This window comes from Planococcus citri, chromosome 1 (assembly GCF_950023065.1).
Source record: "Planococcus citri chromosome 1, ihPlaCitr1.1, whole genome shotgun sequence".
NCBI classification, from domain to species: Eukaryota; Metazoa; Arthropoda; class Insecta; order Hemiptera; family Pseudococcidae; genus Planococcus; species Planococcus citri.
In genome coordinates, this window is record NC_088677.1 from 73529126 (window position 1) to 73551739 (window position 22614).

At 33.2% G+C, this 22614-nt stretch overlaps 1 protein-coding gene and 1 long non-coding RNA gene across 3 annotated transcripts in view; one reads left to right on the top strand and one right to left on the bottom strand.

Annotated features, from left to right (window-relative positions):
• Window positions 1-22614, bottom strand: part of LOC135831570 (uncharacterized) — a 108195-nt gene that overhangs the window by 41157 nt on the left and 44424 nt on the right. The gene's annotated exons all lie outside the window — the stretch shown is intronic.
• On the top strand, window positions 14234-21123 carry LOC135831520 (tubulin alpha-8 chain-like). Its single transcript, XM_065344081.1, has 4 exons — window positions 14234-14883; window positions 14951-15176; window positions 15259-15560; window positions 19773-21123. Exons 1-4 carry the CDS (start codon window positions 14881-14883, stop codon window positions 20940-20942), a joined length of 1701 nt encoding a protein of 566 aa, XP_065200153.1. The 5' UTR covers window positions 14234-14880; the 3' UTR covers window positions 20943-21123.

Sequence of the window (22614 nt, forward strand, 5' to 3'; positions counted from 1 at the left end):
ATCTCAAATAAATGGCGGGAAAAAATGTTTTCCATGAAAAAAGCTATTTATACGTACATTGGAGATCTATACCTAGCTCCTGCAAATTTGATCTAAGGGTCTCTTTCTTATATTAAAGTGATAGAAATTCACAGCTACACTTATGTAGATGCAATGAATGTCAAGAAAGGCCAATCGTAAGTATATATCAGTGTCTGAGATCAGGCTTCAAACTTCAAACAACAGACCTACTGTTCAGGTAAGTTTTTTTTTTAATTTAGATGCTTTATAATGAAGCAGGCTGGAAACAAAAAAAATTTCCCATAGCTTTCTGTCATCACACCGCAACTTTGTCGAACTGGACAGTTGTTTAAAAAGCTCTCAGACAAACCAGTGTTTTACCTGGTGGAGAAGTTCATTGGTGGAGTTTTTAAAGTGCCTGCTATAAAGATGTTGAATAGTCGATTATCTTAGTCGCCTTAGTAATGTTATACTCGGACTAACTGTATAATGATAATTTTCAGGATAGAAAGATCGTTAGCTAGGTAACAAAGCTCCATCGATTACAGCCTCCAACCAACTTTCAATGAAAAAGTCAAATAGGTACTTACCTACTTACCTACAATTGAATCTAGTATGAGATTTCCTAAACAAATTGCAAAAAATCTGGAATGAGGCGATTATTGTCAACATGAGTGAAAGAAATTACAGGTAAGTTTATTTTTTGAAATTCTGGAGATTTCTGAGATAAACAGCCCTCAATAAAAATTTAAAAAGTACCAATTTGAGAAAAGGAAGAGAAGATCCCAAAACAATTTTAATTTTTGATGCTTACCTATATGTAATCCTAGAAAAAGAAGTTATGAAGCTGTGATTTTTTTATATTTTATATTATTTTTTCTTGCCTGGTAACATGAAATCGTTTTTCAACTACTATATCTATAATATATTCAACTTTTCATTCTAGACGAATTGTCTGAAAAAGCTTCTGAAGCAGCAAATAAGCTGATGTGAAAATATTCATGAGAGAAAATGCCTTCAAGGATTTCTGGATCAGAACGCTAACAGACTTGACTAACAGGCTAATGGTCTCCTCCCATCATTTTACATAAGATCGACACAAAGACGCAAGCAAGCAAACAAAAAAGAAATTAGTATCACCATCGCCTGTTGTCTTCGATCTTCTTGTAGCAGTAGAAGATGTGAAGATGATGACACGAAGGACAATCATACTTAATTTGAATGAAGGCATGATGAATCAAGTGGAGATGATGAGTTTTCTGTTGACGACTGCAACGAAGATGAAGATGGAGGTCAAGATGGATTCGTGAGCCCAAAAAACCCACATATGGCAGTTTCACCACACTTACTGTAGGTTTTACAGTCTTTTTGCTCAACTTGAGTTGCTATCAGGGTTGGCAAGTAGACTATATAGTCTACTTTACACGCTTTGTCTACGTGTAAACAACGTTACTGTAGACAACGATAGTTTACATGTAGACATTGTAGACTATGTAAACTATGTAAACTACGAAGTAAATTTCTGTTTTAGAATAAAGCCTTTTTTACATGGATTTTGGCAGAAAATTTTAAAAATGTGTGGTTAAAATCTAAAAAGTGTTCAAAAATGAGATTCCAAAAATGTCCAAAAACTACATTTTTGAGAATCCGTGTAAAAAAAACGTATCTTTTTGGCAAAAAAGCAATACTTTTCATTTTTGACAATTTTTGGCAGATCTAATTCTCGAAAAGAATTTGACAATTTTAGCAATTTTTTTGCATTTCTTGGGTAAAAAAATGAAATTTTTGAACAATTTGTGGAAAAAAAGTAAGGATTTTTAAAGTTTTTGCAAAAAATGAAAATTTTCAGCCATTTGGCTGAAAAAACAAGAATTTTCATCAATTTTTGAAAAAAAAGCGAGTACCTACTTTATTTTTGACAACTTTTGGACAAGAAAAAACTTGAAAAAAGCAAAACTGACAATTTTAGCAGAAGTAGACATCGTCAATTATTAGTAAGAAAATTATACTTTTTCACAATCTTTGTTGAAAATACAAGATTTTTTTTTCTTCAATTTCTCAGTTAACAAGTAAGGGTAATTTTTTCCCAAAAAAAACGACAATTTTTATCAAGAAGGGAGGTTATTTGGGAATACACAACTTGGAAGTTGACATACATTACACATTGTCTACAGGAAGTCTACTTTACATGAAGTTTACATAGATTACGCGACAAACGTAGACTATGTAGACAACGATAGTCTACACGTAGAGAACCAACCCTGGTTGCTATCCTTATTGTATGAACAAAAATGCACAAATTTTGAAGGTTAGTCAATTCCATGCTTCAGTACTCAAGCTTGTAGATATTCTTCGAAGCTTTTGCTGGCTCTACCTCACCAGGCAAATAAAACAACTTCTTGTGGAATCATGTTTAAACAGGCATAGGTATTTTTTAAGATTACAACTGAAAAAAGTCGCATAATGGAGCAGGGAGCACCATCTGTAAAACCAGTGATAGAGCCACAGCTTCGCTCATCGAAGTTATACATAAATTCAAACTCACTCTAGGTGAAACGTATCTCGATTGGTATACCTGAGAGCAATCACCTACAAACACACTGAATACAAATCAGAAAACGACAGATCAAATTTCTGAAATCAAAACAAAGTTTTCTCGTTGCTCAGTGTAAAAAAACTTCATGATTTTCAATAGGTATCCAGTATCCACATCTTTCTAACCTCATTTTCATCACCTCGATGTATTATCAAATCTAAGTTAGTTACCTATTGTTGCTTCAGGAGGCATTAACTCTTTTTTTCTCGAGATGGCGTACGTTGCAGGGAGAGGAAGGTTACAAAAAATATTGTGATGAATTTAATGCTAAAAACACGTTAAATATGATTTTTTTATCAGACATTCATGAGTGGGAGAAATTACAGGTAAGTTTATTTTTTAAAATTCTGGAGATTTCTGAGATAAACAGCCCTCAATAAAAATTAAAAAGTACCAACTTGAGAAGAGGAAGGGAAGATCCCAAAACAATTTTCTTTGGACTTGGAGACATGATTAAAACTGGCGTGTGATTTCCCAAATAAATGCTGGGAAAAAATGTTTTCCATGAAAAAAGCTATTTGTACATACATTGAAGATCTATAGCTCCTGCAAATTTGATATAAGGTCTCTTTCTTATACTATAAAGTGATTGAAAGTCACAGCTACACTTATGTAGATACAATGAATGTCAAGAAAAACCAATCCAAATACTTATGTATCAATAAACCAAGCAATACTACTTCAAACAACAGATCTACTGTTCAGGTAAGTTTTTTTTTAAATTTGGATGCTTTATAATGAAGCAAACTGTAACGAAAAAATTTCCCCATAGCTCTCTGTCATCACACCTCAACTTTGTCGAACTGGACAGTTGTGTCAGTTGTTTAAAGAGCTCTCAGACAAAATAGTGTTTTACCTGGTGGAGAAGTTCATTGGCGGAGTTTTTAAAGTGCCTGCTATAAAGATGTTGAATAGTCGATTATCTTAGTCGACTTAGTAATGTTATACTAGGACTAACTGTATAATGATAATTTTCAGGATAGAAAGATCGTTAGCTAACAAAGCTCCATCGATTACGGTCTCCAACCAAGTTTCAATGAAAAGTCAAATAGGTACTTACCTACAATTGAATCTAGTATGAGATTTCCTAAACAAATTGCAAAAAATCTTTTTTTTTTTTAGAATGAAAAATAACTCCACTCACGAATGACGAAAGAGGCGATTATTGTCAACATGAGTGAAAGAAATTACAGGTAAGTTTATTTTTTGAAATTCTGGAGATTTCTGAGATAAACAGCCCTCAATAAAAATTTAAAAAGTACCAATTTGAGAAAAGGAAGAGAAGATCCCAAAACAATTTTAATTTTTGATGCTTACCTATATGTAATCCTAGAAAAAGAAGTTATGAAGCTGTGATTTTTTTATATTTTATATTATTTTTTCTTGCCTGGTAACATGAAATCGTTTTTCAACTACTATATCTATAATATATTCAACTTTTCATTCTAGACGAATTGTCTGAAAAAGCTTCTGAAGCAGCAAATAAGCTGATGTGAAAATATTCATGAGAGAAAATGCCTTCAAGGATTTCTGGATCAGAACGCTAACAGACTTGACTAACAGGCTAATGGTCTCCTCCCATCATTTTACATAAGATCGACACAAAGACGCAAGCAAGCAAACAAAAAAGAAATTAGTATCACCATCGCCTGTTGTCTTCGATCTTCTTGTAGCAGTAGAAGATGTGAAGATGATGACACGAAGGACAATCATACTTAATTTGAATGAAGGCATGATGAATCAAGTGGAGATGATGAGTTTTCTGTTGACGACTGCAACGAAGATGAAGATGGAGGTCAAGATGGATTCGTGAGCCCAAAAAACCCACATATGGCAGTTTCACCACACTTACTGTAGGTTTTACAGTCTTTTTGCTCAACTTGAGTTGCTATCAGGGTTGGCAAGTAGACTATATAGTCTACTTTACACGCTTTGTCTACGTGTAAACAACGTTACTGTAGACAACGATAGTTTACATGTAGACATTGTAGACTATGTAAACTATGTAAACTACGAAGTAAATTTCTGTTTTAGAATAAAGCCTTTTTTACATGGATTTTGGCAGAAAATTTTAAAAATGTGTGGTTAAAATCTAAAAAGTGTTCAAAAATGAGATTCCAAAAATGTCCAAAAACTACATTTTTGAGAATCCGTGTAAAAAAAACGTATCTTTTTGGCAAAAAAGCAATACTTTTCATTTTTGACAATTTTTGGCAGATCTAATTCTCGAAAAGAATTTGACAATTTTAGCAATTTTTTTGCATTTCTTGGGTAAAAAAATGAAATTTTTGAACAATTTGTGGAAAAAAAGTAAGGATTTTTAAAGTTTTTGCAAAAAATGAAAATTTTCAGCCATTTGGCTGAAAAAACAAGAATTTTCATCAATTTTTGAAAAAAAAGCGAGTACCTACTTTATTTTTGACAACTTTTGGACAAGAAAAAACTTGAAAAAAGCAAAACTGACAATTTTAGCAGAAGTAGACATCGTCAATTATTAGTAAGAAAATTATACTTTTTCACAATCTTTGTTGAAAATACAAGATTTTTTTTTCTTCAATTTCTCAGTTAACAAGTAAGGGTAATTTTTTCCCAAAAAAAACGACAATTTTTATCAAGAAGGGAGGTTATTTGGGAATACACAACTTGGAAGTTGACATACATTACACATTGTCTACAGGAAGTCTACTTTACATGAAGTTTACATAGATTACGCGACAAACGTAGACTATGTAGACAACGATAGTCTACACGTAGAGAACCAACCCTGGTTGCTATCCTTATTGTATGAACAAAAATGCACAAATTTTGAAGGTTAGTCAATTCCATGCTTCAGTACTCAAGCTTGTAGATATTCTTCGAAGCTTTTGCTGGCTCTACCTCACCAGGCAAATAAAACAACTTCTTGTGGAATCATGTTTAAACAGGCATAGGTATTTTTTAAGATTACAACTGAAAAAAGTCGCATAATGGAGCAGGGAGCACCATCTGTAAAACCAGTGATAGAGCCACAGCTTCGCTCATCGAAGTTATACATAAATTCAAACTCACTCTAGGTGAAACGTATCTCGATTGGTATACCTGAGAGCAATCACCTACAAACACACTGAATACAAATCAGAAAACGACAGATCAAATTTCTGAAATCAAAACAAAGTTTTCTCGTTGCTCAGTGTAAAAAAACTTCATGATTTTCAATAGGTATCCAGTATCCACATCTTTCTAACCTCATTTTCATCACCTCGATGTATTATCAAATCTAAGTTAGTTACCTATTGTTGCTTCAGGAGGCATTAACTCTTTTTTTCTCGAGATGGCGTACGTTGCAGGGAGAGGAAGGTTACAAAAAATATTGTGATGAATTTAATGCTAAAAACACGTTAAATATGATTTTTTTATCAGACATTCATGAGTGGGAGAAATTACAGGTAAGTTTATTTTTTAAAATTCTGGAGATTTCTGAGATAAACAGCCCTCAATAAAAATTAAAAAGTACCAACTTGAGAAGAGGAAGGGAAGATCCCAAAACAATTTTCTTTGGACTTGGAGACATGATTAAAACTGGCGTGTGATTTCCCAAATAAATGCTGGGAAAAAATGTTTTCCATGAAAAAAGCTATTTGTACATACATTGAAGATCTATAGCTCCTGCAAATTTGATATAAGGTCTCTTTCTTATACTATAAAGTGATTGAAAGTCACAGCTACACTTATGTAGATACAATGAATGTCAAGAAAAACCAATCCAAATACTTATGTATCAATAAACCAAGCAATACTACTTCAAACAACAGATCTACTGTTCAGGTAAGTTTTTTTTTAAATTTGGATGCTTTATAATGAAGCAAACTGTAACGAAAAAATTTCCCCATAGCTCTCTGTCATCACACCTCAACTTTGTCGAACTGGACAGTTGTGTCAGTTGTTTAAAGAGCTCTCAGACAAAATAGTGTTTTACCTGGTGGAGAAGTTCATTGGCGGAGTTTTTAAAGTGCCTGCTATAAAGATGTTGAATAGTCGATTATCTTAGTCGACTTAGTAATGTTATACTAGGACTAACTGTATAATGATAATTTTCAGGATAGAAAGATCGTTAGCTAACAAAGCTCCATCGATTACGGTCTCCAACCAAGTTTCAATGAAAAGTCAAATAGGTACTTACCTACAATTGAATCTAGTATGAGATTTCCTAAACAAATTGCAAAAAATCTTTTTTTTTTTTAGAATGAAAAATAACTCCACTCACGAATGACGAAAGAGGCGATTATTGTCAACATGAGTGAAAGAAATTACAGGTAAGTTTATTTTTTGAAATTCTGGAGATTTCTGAGATAAACAGCCCTCAATAAAAATTAAAAAGTACCAACTTGAGAAGAGGAAGGGAAGATCCCAAAACAATTTTCTTTGGACTTGGAGACATGATTCAAACTTTCAAACTGACGTGTGATTTCCCAAATAAATGCTGGGAAAAAATGTTTTCCATGAAAAAAGCTATTTGTATGGTACATTGAAGATCTATAGGTAGCTCCTGCAAATTTGATATAAGGTCTCTTTCTTTATACTATAAAGTGATAGAAAGTCACAGATACACGTATGTAGGTAGATACAATGAATGTCAAGAAAAACCAATCCAAATAGGTACTTAACAAGAAACGAAACAACACTTCAAACACCAGATCTACTGTTCAGGTAAGTTTTTTTTTTTCAATTTGGATGCTTTATAATGAAGCAAACTGTAATGAAAAAATTTCCCCATAGCTCTCTGTCATCACACCTCAACTTTGTCGAACTGGACAGTTGTGTCAGTTGTTTAAAGAGCTCTCAGACAAAACAGTGTTTTACCTGGTGGAGAAGTTCATTGACGGAGTTTTTAAAGTGCCTGCTATAAAGATGTTAAATAGTCAATTATCATCGTCGCCTTTGTAATGTTATACTAACTGTAAGTATAATGATAATTTTCAGGATAGAAAGATCTTTAGCTAACAAAGCTCCATCGATTACGGCCTCCAACCAACTTTCAATGAAAAGTCAAATAGGTACTTACCTACAATTGAATCTAGTATGAGATTTTCCAAACAAATTGCAAAAAAATTTTTTTTTTAGACTGAAAAATAACTCCACTTTGGGAACTTGCTCATGGAACAAGCACGGAAGACACTAATAGTCGATTATTATCAACATGAGTGAAAGAAATTACAGGTAAGTTTATTTTTTGAAATTCTGGAGATTTCTGAGATAAACAGCCCTCAATAAAAATTTAAAAAGTACCAACTTGTGAAGAGGAAGGGAAGATTCCAAAACGATTTTCTTTGGACTTGGAGACACGATCCAAACCGGCGTGTGATTTCCCAAATAAATGCTGGGAAAAATATTTTCCATGAAAAAGGCTACGTTGGGGATCCATAGCGCGAGCAAATTTTGAACTCAGGGTCTCAAATTTCTTATAGGTACTTAGGTAAGTTATAAAAATTCACAGCTACAGCCTACATCATGTAGGCACATGCATGAAAGAACCTCGTATACATCCGTTTTAGGCTGCAAACATCAAATCTATTAATCAGGTAAGTTTTTTAGTGTGCGTAGCACACTATTGGTTTCGCTTTGAGAAATGAAATTTCATTATACATGAATGTTCTCTTAAACTATCCAACCGTTTTTTGTACCTATTGGACACCATTTGAGAATCATTAAGGCGGAGGGAATAGATTATTTTTCATTCAATTCGGATGGGTAATTGCTGAGTAATTGCAATTTTAGTTCATTATTTTAATGCATTAAATCCTAAAAAAGGGAAAAGGGGACTGGTAGAACACCTGCCGCTCATTGTACCCTGCTATACCCCCAGTCTATACCATCTCCGCTTTTCAAATCAGCTGTCTCATTGTACCCTGTTACACCCCTCATCTGTTAGCTGTATATTCCAAGTGGGAGTGGTTTGGAGGGGCGTTTACCCAACAAATATAAATTCATTTAATGCCCTAACCCTCCATGTGTACTCGTAGTCGAATGGTTAGGGCATGTAGGTAGGAATAGGAATTGTAGGGTCCCAGGTTCGAATCCCCATCAGGTAGGTAGGTATAGGTGACGGATTTTTCGTTGGAAATATTGGATAGGTAAATGCTGTGGAGTGAGTACATGATGCTGGTGCAAATAAAAACGAATTTTGAACCCTGTAGCCCCTTCATTTTAATTAAATAAAAACAAAGTTATGAAATATGATTATATCATTTTGCTAAATGAATTTTCATTTCATTTATTCAAATACTTTTTACTATACCTATAGCGCCGTAAGTATAGTAAAAATTACCTTAAGATGAGTAATTTTTACTTTTTATGATATAAAAATTACTTTAAAATGAGTAATTTTTACACAACTTGGTTTGTGTAATTTTTATTATCATGCTCTAGTAAAAATTATTAAAACAAAATGATTTTTACTAATGTTATAGCAAAATTTATTAAAATGATGATTTTTACTGTAAGACTGCAGTAAAAATTATTATTGTAACTGAACAGTTAGAAATTACTGAGTTTTAAAACAAATTTTATCATACTTATATTATGTATTTTTGAATGGGATCCGGTTATTGTGCTAAATATGTAGTCAAAATTTTTTGTAAAAATTGCCCATATTTTTTTCGTGTAATTTAGAGGCAATGCGAATTCTTAACATATTTTATATGATTTAATAATTTCAGAATCAAAGGCAAATTCTGAAAATTGATTTGAAATTTTATAAATTTGAAGACAATGGAAATTCTAAAAAAAAAATATGAAAATTTGTCATTTAGAGACACTGAGAATTCCAAAAATTGATTAAAAGTTCTATAAGTTGTAGATAATGTGAACTTGAAAATGATACTTATGAATTATTGCATGTAATAATATGAAGATAATGAGAATTCTGAAAAATTAGAGGCAATGTGAATTCCAATAATTGAGTAAATGTTTTGCAATTTGTAGACAATATGAACTTGAAAATTGAATTTGAAATTTTGTAATTTGAAGACTAAGAATTCTGAAAAATTATTCAAAATTTAGTCATTTAGAGGCAATATGAATTCTAAAACTTTATTGAAGTTTCCTAACTCAGCAGCAATGCAAAATTCTGAATTTATTGGAAACTTTATGAAAATGTAGCAATGGGGAATTCGGGAAATTGATTTGAAATTTTGTAAATTTTAAAACAATGCAAACTATGAAAAACAACTAGAAGTTTCTTAATTTAGTAGCAATGCAAGCTTAGAAATTTTTCTGAAATATTGTAATTTGGAAGATATGAAAACACTGATAAACAATTATTATTTTGAAGCAATGAGAGTTTTGAAATTATTATTATTTCTCATCACTGTGACATGGTTGAGTCACTTATGCACTACTTAGATAAATGTAATAGCGGTTATAGCTGTAGAAAAGGCAGCTAGCTACGCACACTTTGCAGCTAAGCAAGCTTAGCTGTCTAGTTTTTTTTTTAATTTGGATGCTCTATAATGAAGCAGGCTGGAAACGCAAAAATTTTCCCACAGCTCTCTGTCATCACACCACAACTTTGCCGAACTGGACAATCATTTAGAGAGCTTTCAGCCGAAATGGTGTTTCATCTGGTGGAGAAGTTCATACCATAGGAGTTTTTAAAATGCCATAAGGAGTTGAATAGTCAATTATCTTCGTCGTCTTTATAATGTATACTAACCGAAATGATAAATATTTCAATTTAGGCTGCAAACATCAAATCTATCAATCAGGTAAGTTTGTTTTTTTTTTTCAATTTGGATGCTTTATAATGAAATGAAGCAGGCTGGAAACGCAAAAATTTCCCCACAGCTCTCTGCATGTCATCACACCACAACTTTGTCGAACTGGACAGTTACTTAGAGAGCTCTCAGCCAAAATGGTGTTTCATTTGGTGGAGAAGTTCATAGGAGTTTTTAAAGTGCCATAAGGAGTTGAATAGTTCAATTATCTTCATCGTCTTTGTAATGTATACTTACCTACTATAACTGAAATGATAAATTTCAAGATAGAAAGTTATACAGCCTCCAACCAACTTTCAATGAAGAGTCAAATTATCAAATAGGTACAATTGAATCTAATGTGCGATTTCCCAAACAAATTGCAAAAAAAATATGTTTCAATGCAGAAAAGTAACTCCACTCTGGGGATTTTTATAACTGCTCAAAATTTTAAACTAAGGGTCTAGAATTTTTTATGAAATGTCCAAATTCACAGTTACTTCATGTCCATACTTCACAGATGATGCTCACTTGTCAATCAGCACTGACATCAGTGCCTCGTTCATGCAACAATTATGGGAAGACGCAATATTATATTATCAACATGAGTGGGAGAAATTACATTTACAGGTAAGATTTATTTTTTGAAATTCTGGAGACTATAATGAGATAAACAGCCCGCAATAAAAATTAAAAAGTAACAAACTTCAGGAGAGGAAGAGAAGCTCCCAAAACAATATTTTCTTCGGACTTGGAGACATGATTCAAACCGGCACGTGATTTCCCAAATATGTAAATTGTAGTGGGGAAAAATGTTTTCCATGAAAAAAGCTATTTATACATACATTGGAGATCCTTAGCTCCTGCAAATTTTGATCAAAGGGTCTCTTATTAAAAGTAAGTGACTGAAATTCACAGCTACTTCATATATAGATATCTATTACATGAAAGACAAGACAAACTAATGTATCGCGAATACATTGCACTTCATACCTACATATATAACAACAAAATCTACTGTTCATGAAGGTAAGTTTTTTTTTTTTTTTTTAACTTGGATGCTTTATAACGAAGCAGGCTCTTAACGAAAAATGTTTCCCACGACTCTCTGTCATCACACCACAACTTTGTCAAACTAGACAGCTGTCTAAAGGGCTCTCAGAAAAACAGTGTTTTACCTGGTGGAGAAGTTCGTTAGAGTTTTCAAAGTGCCATAAGGAGTTGAATAGTCAATTATCTTCATCGTCTTTGTAATGTTATACCTACTAACTGTACTTAACGATAATTTTCAGGATAGAAAGATCATTAGCCAACAAAGCTCCATCAGTTACGACCGCCAACCAACTTTCAACGAAAACTCGAATAGGTACGATCAAATCTGACGTTCCCAAACAAATTGCAACAATTTTTTTAATGAAAAATAACTCCACTTTGGGGATTCTAACTCCTCAAAATTTTAAACTAAGGGTCTAGAATTTCTATGAAATGTCAAAATTCACAGTTACTTCATGTCCATAAAACGTCCGTCGCCTAAAACGAACTTTTCTTCAGGCTCTACCAAACAAATGCATGCAGCACATCGCATCTCTAATAAGACCTCAAATCAATAATCTTCGACAATTTTTTTTTTTTTTTTTTTTTTTGCTATGACCAAGAAAGACAAGCGTTTGAAAGATCAATACAACCAGATAGGTACGACGATTCGAAGCTGATCAAAAAGTACAAAATGAAAGCATTCGTGACCTTGAAGTAATTTATTACGAGTTGAATTTTCTATATTCGCTTACTTGTACCTTTCCTTCGTTGATTTCTTTGCCAGCTAGTTTTTCTACAGCTTTTTCAGCTGATTCTGGGTCTTTGAAAGCTACAAAGCTGAATCCATTTGATTTTCCATGACGAATCTGGCTTTACTCGTTGACATTTCCAGATTTAAGAATCAGATTTAGATTGTAAAACCGTGAAAATTCTAATTTTCGATTTTCCTTATTTTTGAAGAATTTGAGGGTGACAGCATCCCAGCAAGGTTCATTTTATTAGGTGAAAAATTGTCAACAAATTCTTTTAACTTATATATTTTTTGGGGAACGATTATATTTTTATTAAAATTACCTATTGAACTTACAGGTAGTCTTTTTTCATTTTTTAATTATTGGTAAATATATTTAGTATTATTTTTATACTCGTATTTTTAGGGTTTCCCCACCAAGGGGAACCCTATTAAAATCGCTTCAAGAATTCTTCAGTGCGCCACGTTATTTAGAAAGGTGTCATATGTGTTACGTATTACGTTACACATAAGAGACCTTTCTACTTGCCAAGTCACTTTCAGTTTCTTCAACAAAGCGAGCATTTCAACTTCGGTTTTATCAGCCAACAATTTCTAGGGGTTCTGCCAACTAAAATCGAAGAAATCGAGTATTTTTAATTTTTTTTTGAACGTTTGTTTAAGGTTAAATAATCCGAAAACCTACTATACTGCGATTTGCGAATTTTGTTTTGTCAATATTTTTATACCTAAACATTTTATGAAAAAGCTGCCAAGTTGTGGACACTAAAAATTTGAAAAATAAATTCAAATATTCACGATAACAAAGGACTTTTTATTCTTATTTTTCTTTTCTTTTTCACAGTGTTAATCTGTTAAAGAAGGAAAAACAAAAAACAAAACTAGATGTATGAATTAAATATTAATTTTTTTAATTTTTGCTTTCAAATTTTCGAATTATTAAGAAACTCTATTAGCGATTTTGGATTTGTATGTACATATTTATTGCTGTGTAGGGTAAAACAGAATTTTAATCTGAAAAAAATTAATCACTGGATTTTTTTATCCAAATCTGGAGAACCCTCTTGCCAGGTCCCCCGGACCTCACTTGTTCATTATATAATAATTATTTAAGTTGGATTTTCATTATTACTTACTCATGCCTCCAAAAACGCGCAAATTTAAAAAAAGAATAGACGTGCAACTCAAGGAGGACCAAAAGAAACCAGGACTAGATCCGTGCACATCATTATTTCAAAAACCAGCTAAAAAAACGTGCGACGTGGCCGACCCAAAAGTATAACAAAAGCCATCAGTTATTCGCTGATTGCAAAAGAGTTTTTGCTGTTTGATTTGTTAGTTGCTTTTCAGGTTTTTTTTTTCCATAAATTTGATTACAGATGAAATACAGACAACCAAAACTGCCAAAAGCACGAAATCACCAATCACTAATGAATTTGCAAAAATGCTGAAAGAAAGCTGAATAAATAAAGCTTTTGGGTAGATTTTTGCTAGCTTTTAGCTTTTCAATCAATCATACGGCTTTGGCTATAGCTTTAAGCTTTGAAAACCCCCAAAATTTCTCAGTTCCTCATCGGCTTTCAGCTTTTAGGATTTAGCTTTCCATCCCTGGCTTTATGATCTATATTCAAAATGAACAGGTAAATGAAAACATAATTAATTATTCAATCCAATTTCAAATTATAAAATCTCTCATCTACATAGCAATGTTAAATACTAATCACATTGGTCCCTTCAAAATACTGTTCACTGATTGGCTACAAATTGAAAAACTTATGATTAAATTAAAATCAATTGCAATGGGGTTTTTAGCTGCTGGCAGAAAAAACCCAAAGTAATTAAACTTACCTATTAAACCTTGACTGTTTGCATAAGTTTTTTATTTTTCGAATTATGTATCAACTTTTTAAGAGCTTTTGCTCTTGCCTCGTACGAAATTTCATTCAAGAATACCAAAAGGCATAAAATTTTGACTTTAAAACTTCTTAGATTGAAAATGGTTTTTTTTTTTTTTTTTTTTTTGGTTGGTAGTTAGGTACCTTACAAATTGTAAATTTTTTGAAGCGTTCGCTCAGACAAAATCGAAAACGTTTTGTTCTCTTTTTGAATATGGTTTTCAAAGGCCAAAAGCTATAAAAAAACGCAAAAATTGCGAATTTTTTATTTTTGATTTCAGTAAGTACCAATCTTGCAATAAAACAATTCAAATTTTTTGTCAAGTATATAATATTATATGTGTAGGTACTTAAAAGCATCGTTGTTGAACATTTAAAATTATTCAACATATTTTTTGTTTTATTTTTCAAACCACATCTGGCTAATGAACTTGATGAATTTGGTTTAATTAAATTGGAGTCCTCGATCTCTTTTTTGGCCTCAAAAGTCTGAAGGTCGAAATCTAAAAAAAAGAAAATGCTCGAAAATGGTAGGAAGGGAGTTGATTTTGATTCTGAATCTCAGTTTGAAGTTGTTGTGATAATGAATTTAATTTTTTTTAAATGTTACGTAATTTTTCCTCTCATGCAAAAAAAAATACATTAGGTAATAATAAAAGTTTTAGGGGGGGGGGGGGTGTCGGGGCTAAAAAAATTTGAAATTGGAGGATTCGATTTCGATGAGAAGATTCGATCCTTCAATCGAGATACATTTTTCGACCGAACAAACCATTGGTTACCAAACCGCATCGAACATCATGTTTGGTTTGTTATGTAAACAAACTTTCATATCGGAATGTGAACTCGCAAATTTCGGTTAAATTTTCAATCACAATGGTGAGTTAATTAATAATATTTCGCTTTAATCGACGAATTACGTATTAATAATGATTTCGATTTACAGCGTGATATCATCTCGGTTCACGTTGGGCAAGCAGGCTGTCAAATAGGCGTCAGCTGTTGGGAGTTATATTGTTTAGAGCACGGAGTAGATCAGTGCGGATACACGGCGCCTATGCAAGAAGATCTACGTCCCATTGACGATAACTATGCGACGTTTTTTCACGAAACTGAGAATGGCAAACACGTCCCTAGGACTGTGTTGATCGATTTGGAGCCAAGCGTAATCGGTAATAAAGTTGTTAATGAGCCGAAGATCACCATAAGTCGACAATTGGTAAATATTGTGTTGTTTTCGTGCATTTTTTGCAGACGATGTGAGACAGGGTCCGTATAGAGCTTTGTTCTATTCAGACCAGCTGATTTACGGGAAGCAGGACGCTGCGAATAACTACGCACGAGGATACTATACAGTGGGAAAGGAGAAAATTGCGCAGGCCGTTGAGCAAATACGTAAACAAACGGAAAACTGTTGTTTGCTATCTGGATTTTTGATATTTCACTCTTTCGGCGGCGGAACCGGATCTGGGTTCACTTCTCTCATTATGGAAGCTTTAGCAGCCGAGTACGCGAAAAAAAGCAAACTACAGTTCATCATTTATCCGTCTCCTCGAGTAAGTAGGTACCTACTTTCAATCTTAGATAATTCTACGTTATGTTAGGTATTGAAATAGATGGAAAAGCCGATAGAAATGGTCAAAGCTTGTTTTTTTTTTTTGATTTGTGGCTGCACTGAGCAGAGATGGAGCGATTCAGCAATTTTTCCAATTCTTTTTCTTTAAGTAGTGTTTTCGTGTTACATGTGACATGTGACATGTTTTATCAATTTTTTTGGAGTAAGTACTGAGCACTATTTCATCTTGGAAATTGAAAACATGAATTTTCAGCTATACATATAGCAGCAAGTCGACTGCATGCAGGTAAATCTCAGATCGTTTTGGAGCCCCCAGCAACCTTTTGGAAATTACTGGAGCTTCCAGCAGATTTTTCAGTGCTCGAAATTTCTATAAAATTTTACCAAACTGAGTTGGAAATCCAAAATTTACTCTGCACTTCAATGGATGGTTCGAGCAGGCCTCAAGCTCTCAATTTTTTCCAAAAATAAAACTTCAACTAACCAAAAAAGCTTGAAAAGGTAAGCCTGGCATGGCAATGGCAACATATAGTGAGATTTTAACCATTTTGGGCAATTTGGCAAAAAAAAACCGAAATCTTTAAACAATCTTTTGGAGGGGGCCGGGGGGGTACATTTTTACAAAACTTTCGCTGAAAAACAAGTTTTTTTGTCAATTTTTGTTAAAATATTTGCAATTTCTGGGGGAAAAACAATTTTTGGCTAAAAGCGAAACTTCAACAATATTGTACTAATAGGAGAAGTCTTCTAAAATTTCGGACAAAAAAGCGAAACTTGACAATTTTTTGAAAAAATTAGACTATTTGGTTTTTTACGAGAAAAAAATCACAATTTACGAGTACCTATTAGCCATTTCCATAAAAATTGGGTAGAAAAATGTTGTCAATTTTCAAAGTGCGAAAATTCTTGATGAAGAAAAAAAGTGATTTTTTGGGAATTATTGGAAATGTTGTAAAATACTTGACGAGAATCTAAGCCAAAAAGTAAGACTTTGAAAACGTCAGCGAAAATCAGCTCACCTTAATATAAAGTAATCAATAATCATGTGCCAAAAAAACATTTTCTCGCAATTTTTGAAGATATGCGAGACTTTTTGGAATTTTTTAGGTGGAGTTTTTGAAAATTGTTGTAAAAAAAACAAGATATTAACAATTTTAGCAAAACGCAAGACGTTTACCAAATTATACTGGGGGGAGGGGGGAGGGGAAAGAACCGGTATTTTCTCGCAATTATAGTAGATTTTGTAACCTGTTTGTTTTGCTAAAAAAAAATAGAGTTTTGGGTAATTTTTTGTAAAAAAAAGCTCACTTTTTTCAGGAATGTTCCAAAAAGCGAGAATTTTTATGACTTTTCAAGCACAAAGCAAGAATTTGACAATTCAACCTAAAAGCATGACTTCCTGGTAAATTGTTGGAAAAAAATTATACCTACTTCTTCTCAATTTCTGTCAAACAAGCGAGACTTTTGGTAAACTTCGGAAAAAACTTGGGCCTTTTTGAAATTTCCTAAAAAAAAAAAAGACAATCTTCTGCCATTTTTCTAAAAAGCGTAAATTTTTGATAATATTTGAGAAAGTGAGAATGTTTGACAATTTTTGGCCAAAAAAGCGAAACTTCGAGACAATAATTTTAAAAAAAAGTAAATTTTTTCAAGCTTTTTGCATACGAGAAATTTTAACCACTTTTTTAAAAAGCAAAAATTTTTTGACAATTTTGGACGATTTTTGGCACAAGGCCATATCTTGACAATTCAAGAAAACGCGGGACTTTTTGGGCACTATTGGCAAAATATTGATACTTTTGACAATTTCTGTCAAACAAGAGAAACATTAATTGAGTAATTTTTCGAAAACAAAGGTGAGACTTTTCAGTAGCAAAAAATCAAAAATTTTTAGGAAAAACAAAATGATATTTTATCGCGATTTATGTTAGAAAAACGAGAATTTTTGCAATTTTCTGTGTTAATGAAAAAAAAAAAAACTTTCGGGTAATATTTGGCATCAAAGCAATTTTCTTATTTTGGGTATTTTTTTGCGAGAAAACGGACAATTTTTAGTAAAAAAGCGATACTTTTGGCAATTTTTACAAAAGGCAAGATTTTTTACTATTTTTAACTGAAATCGAGACTTTGACAACTTCAGCAAAAAACATGCTGATAAAAAGCAGTGTAACCAGAAGAAGTGTCCATTTTTGGCATAATTGTCAAAAGTGTCAATTTTAGGCATAATTGACAAAAAGTGACAATTTTTGGCACAATTGTCAAAAATTTCAATTTAAAGCACGATTGGCAAAAAGAGTCAATTTTAGGTAGAATAATTATCAAAAAGTGTCAATTTTTGGCACGATTTCCAAATAGTGTCTATTTTGGGCACAATTGCCAAGAAAGTGTCAATTTTGGGCACAATTGCCAAGAAAGTGTCAATTTTGGGCACAATTGCCAAGAAAGTGTCAGTTTTAGGCATAATTGACAAAAATTGCAATTTTTAGCACGATTGGCAAAAATTGCAATTTTTAGCACGATTGGCAAAAAGAGTCAATTTTTGTAGAATAATTATCAGAAAGTGTCAATTTTTGGCACGATTTCCAAATAGTGTCAATTTTGGGCACAATTGCCAAGAACGTGTCAATTTGGGGCACAATTGCCAAGAACGTGTCAATTTTGGGCATAATTGCCAAGAAAGTGTCAATTTTGGGCACAATTGCCAAGAAAGTGTCAATTTTGGGCACAATTGCCAAGAAAGCGTTAATTTTTAGCACAATTAGATAAAAAAATTAAGGTTTAAATTTTTAGAGAAATTGTCAAAAAGTGTCAATTTTTGGCACGTCAAAAAGTGTCAACTTTTGGCACAATTGTCAAAAATTGCAATTTTTGGCACACTTGTAGAAAATTGCAATTCTTAGCTTGATTGGCAAAAAGTGTCAATTTCTTGGCACGACTTCCAAATAATGTCTATTTTGGGCACAATTGCCAAAAAAGTGTCAATTTTGGACACAATTGTCAAAAAAAAAGGTAATTTTTGGCACACTTGTCAGAAGGTGTCAATTTTGGACCCAATTGTCGAAAAAGATGTCAATTTTTAGCACAATTTCCAAAAAGTGTAAATTTTAGGTACAATTGTCAAGAAAGCGCAAATTTTTGGCACAATTATCAAAGTTAAGGTTTCAATTTTTAGTCAATTTCCAATCCTTGAAGTCTGGTTGTAAAGTAAAAATATGTGCCTAGACTGGGCAAACGTTTGACACGTCGCTATTTTGCCTTCCCATGGTGGTTGACAAAAAAGATACTTTTTCGAATTTTTTTCTGAACAAAATCGTGATTTTTAGTCAATTTTTTGGATACAGATGAGACTTTGGAATATTCTGTTTTTTAAAAAAAGACGATTTGTATGTACCTATCCATTTTAAAACAACGAAAATTCTTCAATTTCTGGCAAAAAGTAGGGGAAAAAAGTCTTTTTCATAATTTTGTAAAAAGGTGGGACTTTTGATTAATTTTCGGGAAAATAAGATTTTTTGAATTAATTAAAAAATAAAAAATAAAAAAAAAAGATTTTTAGCCATGTTGCCAAAAAGCAAAAGATCTCATAAAATGTGAAAAAATGAGGATTTTTTACAATTTTTGGCAAAAAGCAAGACTTTGACAATTTGTGAATTTAAGGATTGGCAAAAAATTATTAGAGCTTCTAGCCGATTTTAAACGCTTGAAATTTTCACATTTCATCAAATTGAGTTAGAAAGTCGAAATTCACGCTGGCGTATTCAAGTTTGAAACATGTTTTTTGCCATCAATTTCATACTTGTTTGAAAATTTGAAAAATTACCCTTCCGGGCCTTCCACCTCCATTTTAGGAAGAAAGATGAAATTCAGTTTACCCAACAATTTTCGACATTAATTCCAAAATGGAATGCAGGCAGTTTCAATCCTTTTTATCTGAAACCTCAGCAGACCGTTTAGAAACTTGTGTTTTTCAAAAAATGCCACAACATCTGTCCCATCTCTGCCAGAGATTACTGTCATTGAAATTTGAAGGAAATATTTGCAAATAGCGCCGCATCTGGAAGGAGTATAAATTAAAAAAATGTTTTCAACTTTGAAGTGGAAGTGCCCTCCTGCTCTGAATTATTATTTCACTCTACGTCATCTTTCACCAAAACCTTCTGTCTGTAATACCTTCTGTGTTTTTTTTTTTCAGCTATCCGCAGCCATAGTCGAGCCATACAATTCGATATTATCTTCACATTCGACGATAGAATACGCAGATTGCGCGTTTATCGTCGATAACGAAGCCATCTACGATATTTGCGCATCGAATTTGGAAATCGATAGGCCTTCGTATATCCACCTGAATCGTATTCTGAGCCAAGTTATTTCAGCGATCACCGCTCCGCTTCGATTCGACGGTATTATCAACGTTGACTTGACCGAATTTCAAACTAACCTCGTACCTTATCCTAGGATCCATTTTCCGCTCATTACATACGCTCCTTTTGTACCGGCTCATCAAATGGATCGCGAAGAACTATCGATCGCGACGATAACCAACGCTTGTTTCCTGCCAGGAAACCAACTAGTCAAATGTGATCCGACCAGCGGCAAGTACATGGCGTGCTGTATGCTCTACAGAGGCTGTATACCTCCCAAAGATGTCAACGACGCTATTCACAACATACGTAAAAGAGGAATGATGCGGTTCGTCAACTGGTGCCCGACCGGATTCAAAGTAGGTATTAATTACCAACCACCAGTTTGCCCTTCGGGTAGTGGCTTAGCCAATGTTCGAGCCGCCGTCTGCATGATCGCCAACACCACAGCTATACAAGAAGCATGGGCTAGACTGAATCGTAAATTCGACATGATGTACAGAAAACGAGCTTTCGTCCATTGGTACACCGGAGAAGGTATGGATCAAGGTGAATTTGTCGAAGCCCGAGAAGATATATCAGCTTTGGAGAAAGACTACGAAGAAGCCGGTAAAGATTCGACCTTTACTCCCACGATGGCCAACCAAATGGGAGGATCTCCTGCGATGTCGTCGCCCGAATCGTCATTCACGTCTTCGCATAAATCGTACTCGAGACAGCCCTCGTTATCTTCATCGGACACCAGAGATAGAAGAATGTCTGAAAGGATGTCGGATCCGAGACTGAATCCTGATCCGAGAATGTGCGATAGATCATCGTCCCATAGAATGCATTCGAATGATCCTCGTATCGCAGATGCTAGGATCATTGATCCGCAGATGTTGAATCCTAGGCTGGGTGATCCTAGAGGGCTCGATTCTAGAATGTCGTCGTCCGAATCGAGGGCCAACGATCGTAGAATATCGGATCCTAGGATGTCGAGATCCAAATATTCGCAGTGATTTAATCTTCATCGTTTGTTTTTTCTGTCTTCTTGTTAATAATTGTGTATTGCTAAATTTATGTAAGTTGGGGTGTGTTTTTTTTTTTTTTTTGCTGTGTATTTGGGGACGGGCTATTAGAGAGAAATATGCGAGATAGTTTTCTAAAAAAAAAAAAAGAAATAAAGTTATTATTTCAACGCGAGGTGGTATTTATTTGGACAGGGTTGAGCCTTAATAGGTGAACTTGGGTTGTAAAAGCTCTACTTTTCAGAATACGAGTAGATGTAGAAGTTCGAGGTTACCATTTGAAAAATTTTCAACAGTCGTTCGTTTCTCGTTTCTAGTTCTTATATCATGTACGAGTACTTAGGTACCACGAAATTTGGAAGAACTTTTTGACAAATCTCAGTCTATCTTCTTAAGAAAGAGAGAAAAAAAATTGAGAAATGTTGATAATTTTCAGTTTTTAAATTTTTACTTCAACTTTTTGAGAAGGGGAAAGAAATTAAACTGTTGGTAATATTTTGTTTAATCCCAACAATTGCTAAGAATTGTAGCTTTTTTTACACAATGAACTCCAAAAAGCCTTACTTTTTCAGCCAGAAATTTCCCTGCCTCGCTTTTGGCGTGAAATTCCGAAAATGTCTCAATTTTTTTACCAATAAGTAATAGACGAAAGACCTGCTTTTTGTCAAAATTTGCCAACAATTTATACTTTTTACCAAAAATTTCCAATCTCACTTTTTTCTGAAAACTTCTCGAAAGCCCTGCCTTCGGCTGAAATTGACGAAGTCTCGCTTTTGGTCAAAAATACGTAAAAATTGCAAAAAGTGAAATTGCCAAGAATTGTTTTTTTCCCGCCAAAAACTGTTTAAAAAGTTCGATTTTCTATGAAAAATTTTAAAAAGTTTTTCTTTTTCGAAAATTAAATCTTGTTTTTTTTTCAGAAATTGCTAAAAAAAACCTATCAAGGCCCTATCTTTTTCTGACATTTTCGAAGTCTTGCTAGTTGCTAAAAATTGCCAAAAAGTTAGTTTTTCACCAAAAAAAAAAAAAGCAAAACGATCTCATTCTTCGACAAAAATTCTATTTATTTTAAAAACTGTTAGAAATTCTTACTTATCTTTTTTTTTACAATAACTGTTGTTTTTTTGCTAAACTGTCAAAAATCTGGCTTTTTACCAAAAATTGTTCAAAGATTTCGCTATATTTTTTTTGGCAACAATTGGTAATAGGTCTAGATCTCAATTTTTTGTTGGAAATTTCGAAAAAAAGTTTCATTTTTTTGTTAAACATTGCTAAAAAAAAAAAAAAAAAGTCACGTCTGTTGCTAGAATTATTGTCAAAGTTTCGCTCTCTGCCCAAAATTAAAAAAACCTCACTTTTATCTAGAAGCTGTCCAAGGCTCGCTATTTCGCCACAAATTTGAAAAGTTCTCTTATTTTGTCGTTGCTAAAAACAGTCAATCATAACGTATCTCTTCTTCGCCAAACGGTTGCAATATAACCCAAATTTTTTGACAAAAATTGCGACCAAGCGTCACTTCTGTGTCAATTATCTCCTAAACGTCCTGCTTTTTGTAAAAATTATTGAAATCTCGATCGTTTTTTATTCATTTTACTTTTTTGTCATTTCTTCTGTATCAAAATGTTTGTTTGCGTTGTTGGTTACCAAAGTTCAAGTCACTTTA

What these genes read in the sequence shown, in the direction of transcription:
- LOC135831520 (XM_065344081.1), top strand. An exon ending in TTTGGAGCCAAGCGTAATCG is followed by an intron (nt 15,177 to 15,258) that starts GTAATAAAGTTG and finishes CATTTTTTGCAG; the next exon opens with ACGATGTGAGACAGGGTCCG. An exon ending in TCATTTATCCGTCTCCTCGA is followed by an intron (nt 15,561 to 19,772) that starts GTAAGTAGGTAC and finishes TTTTTTTTTCAG; the next exon opens with CTATCCGCAGCCATAGTCGA.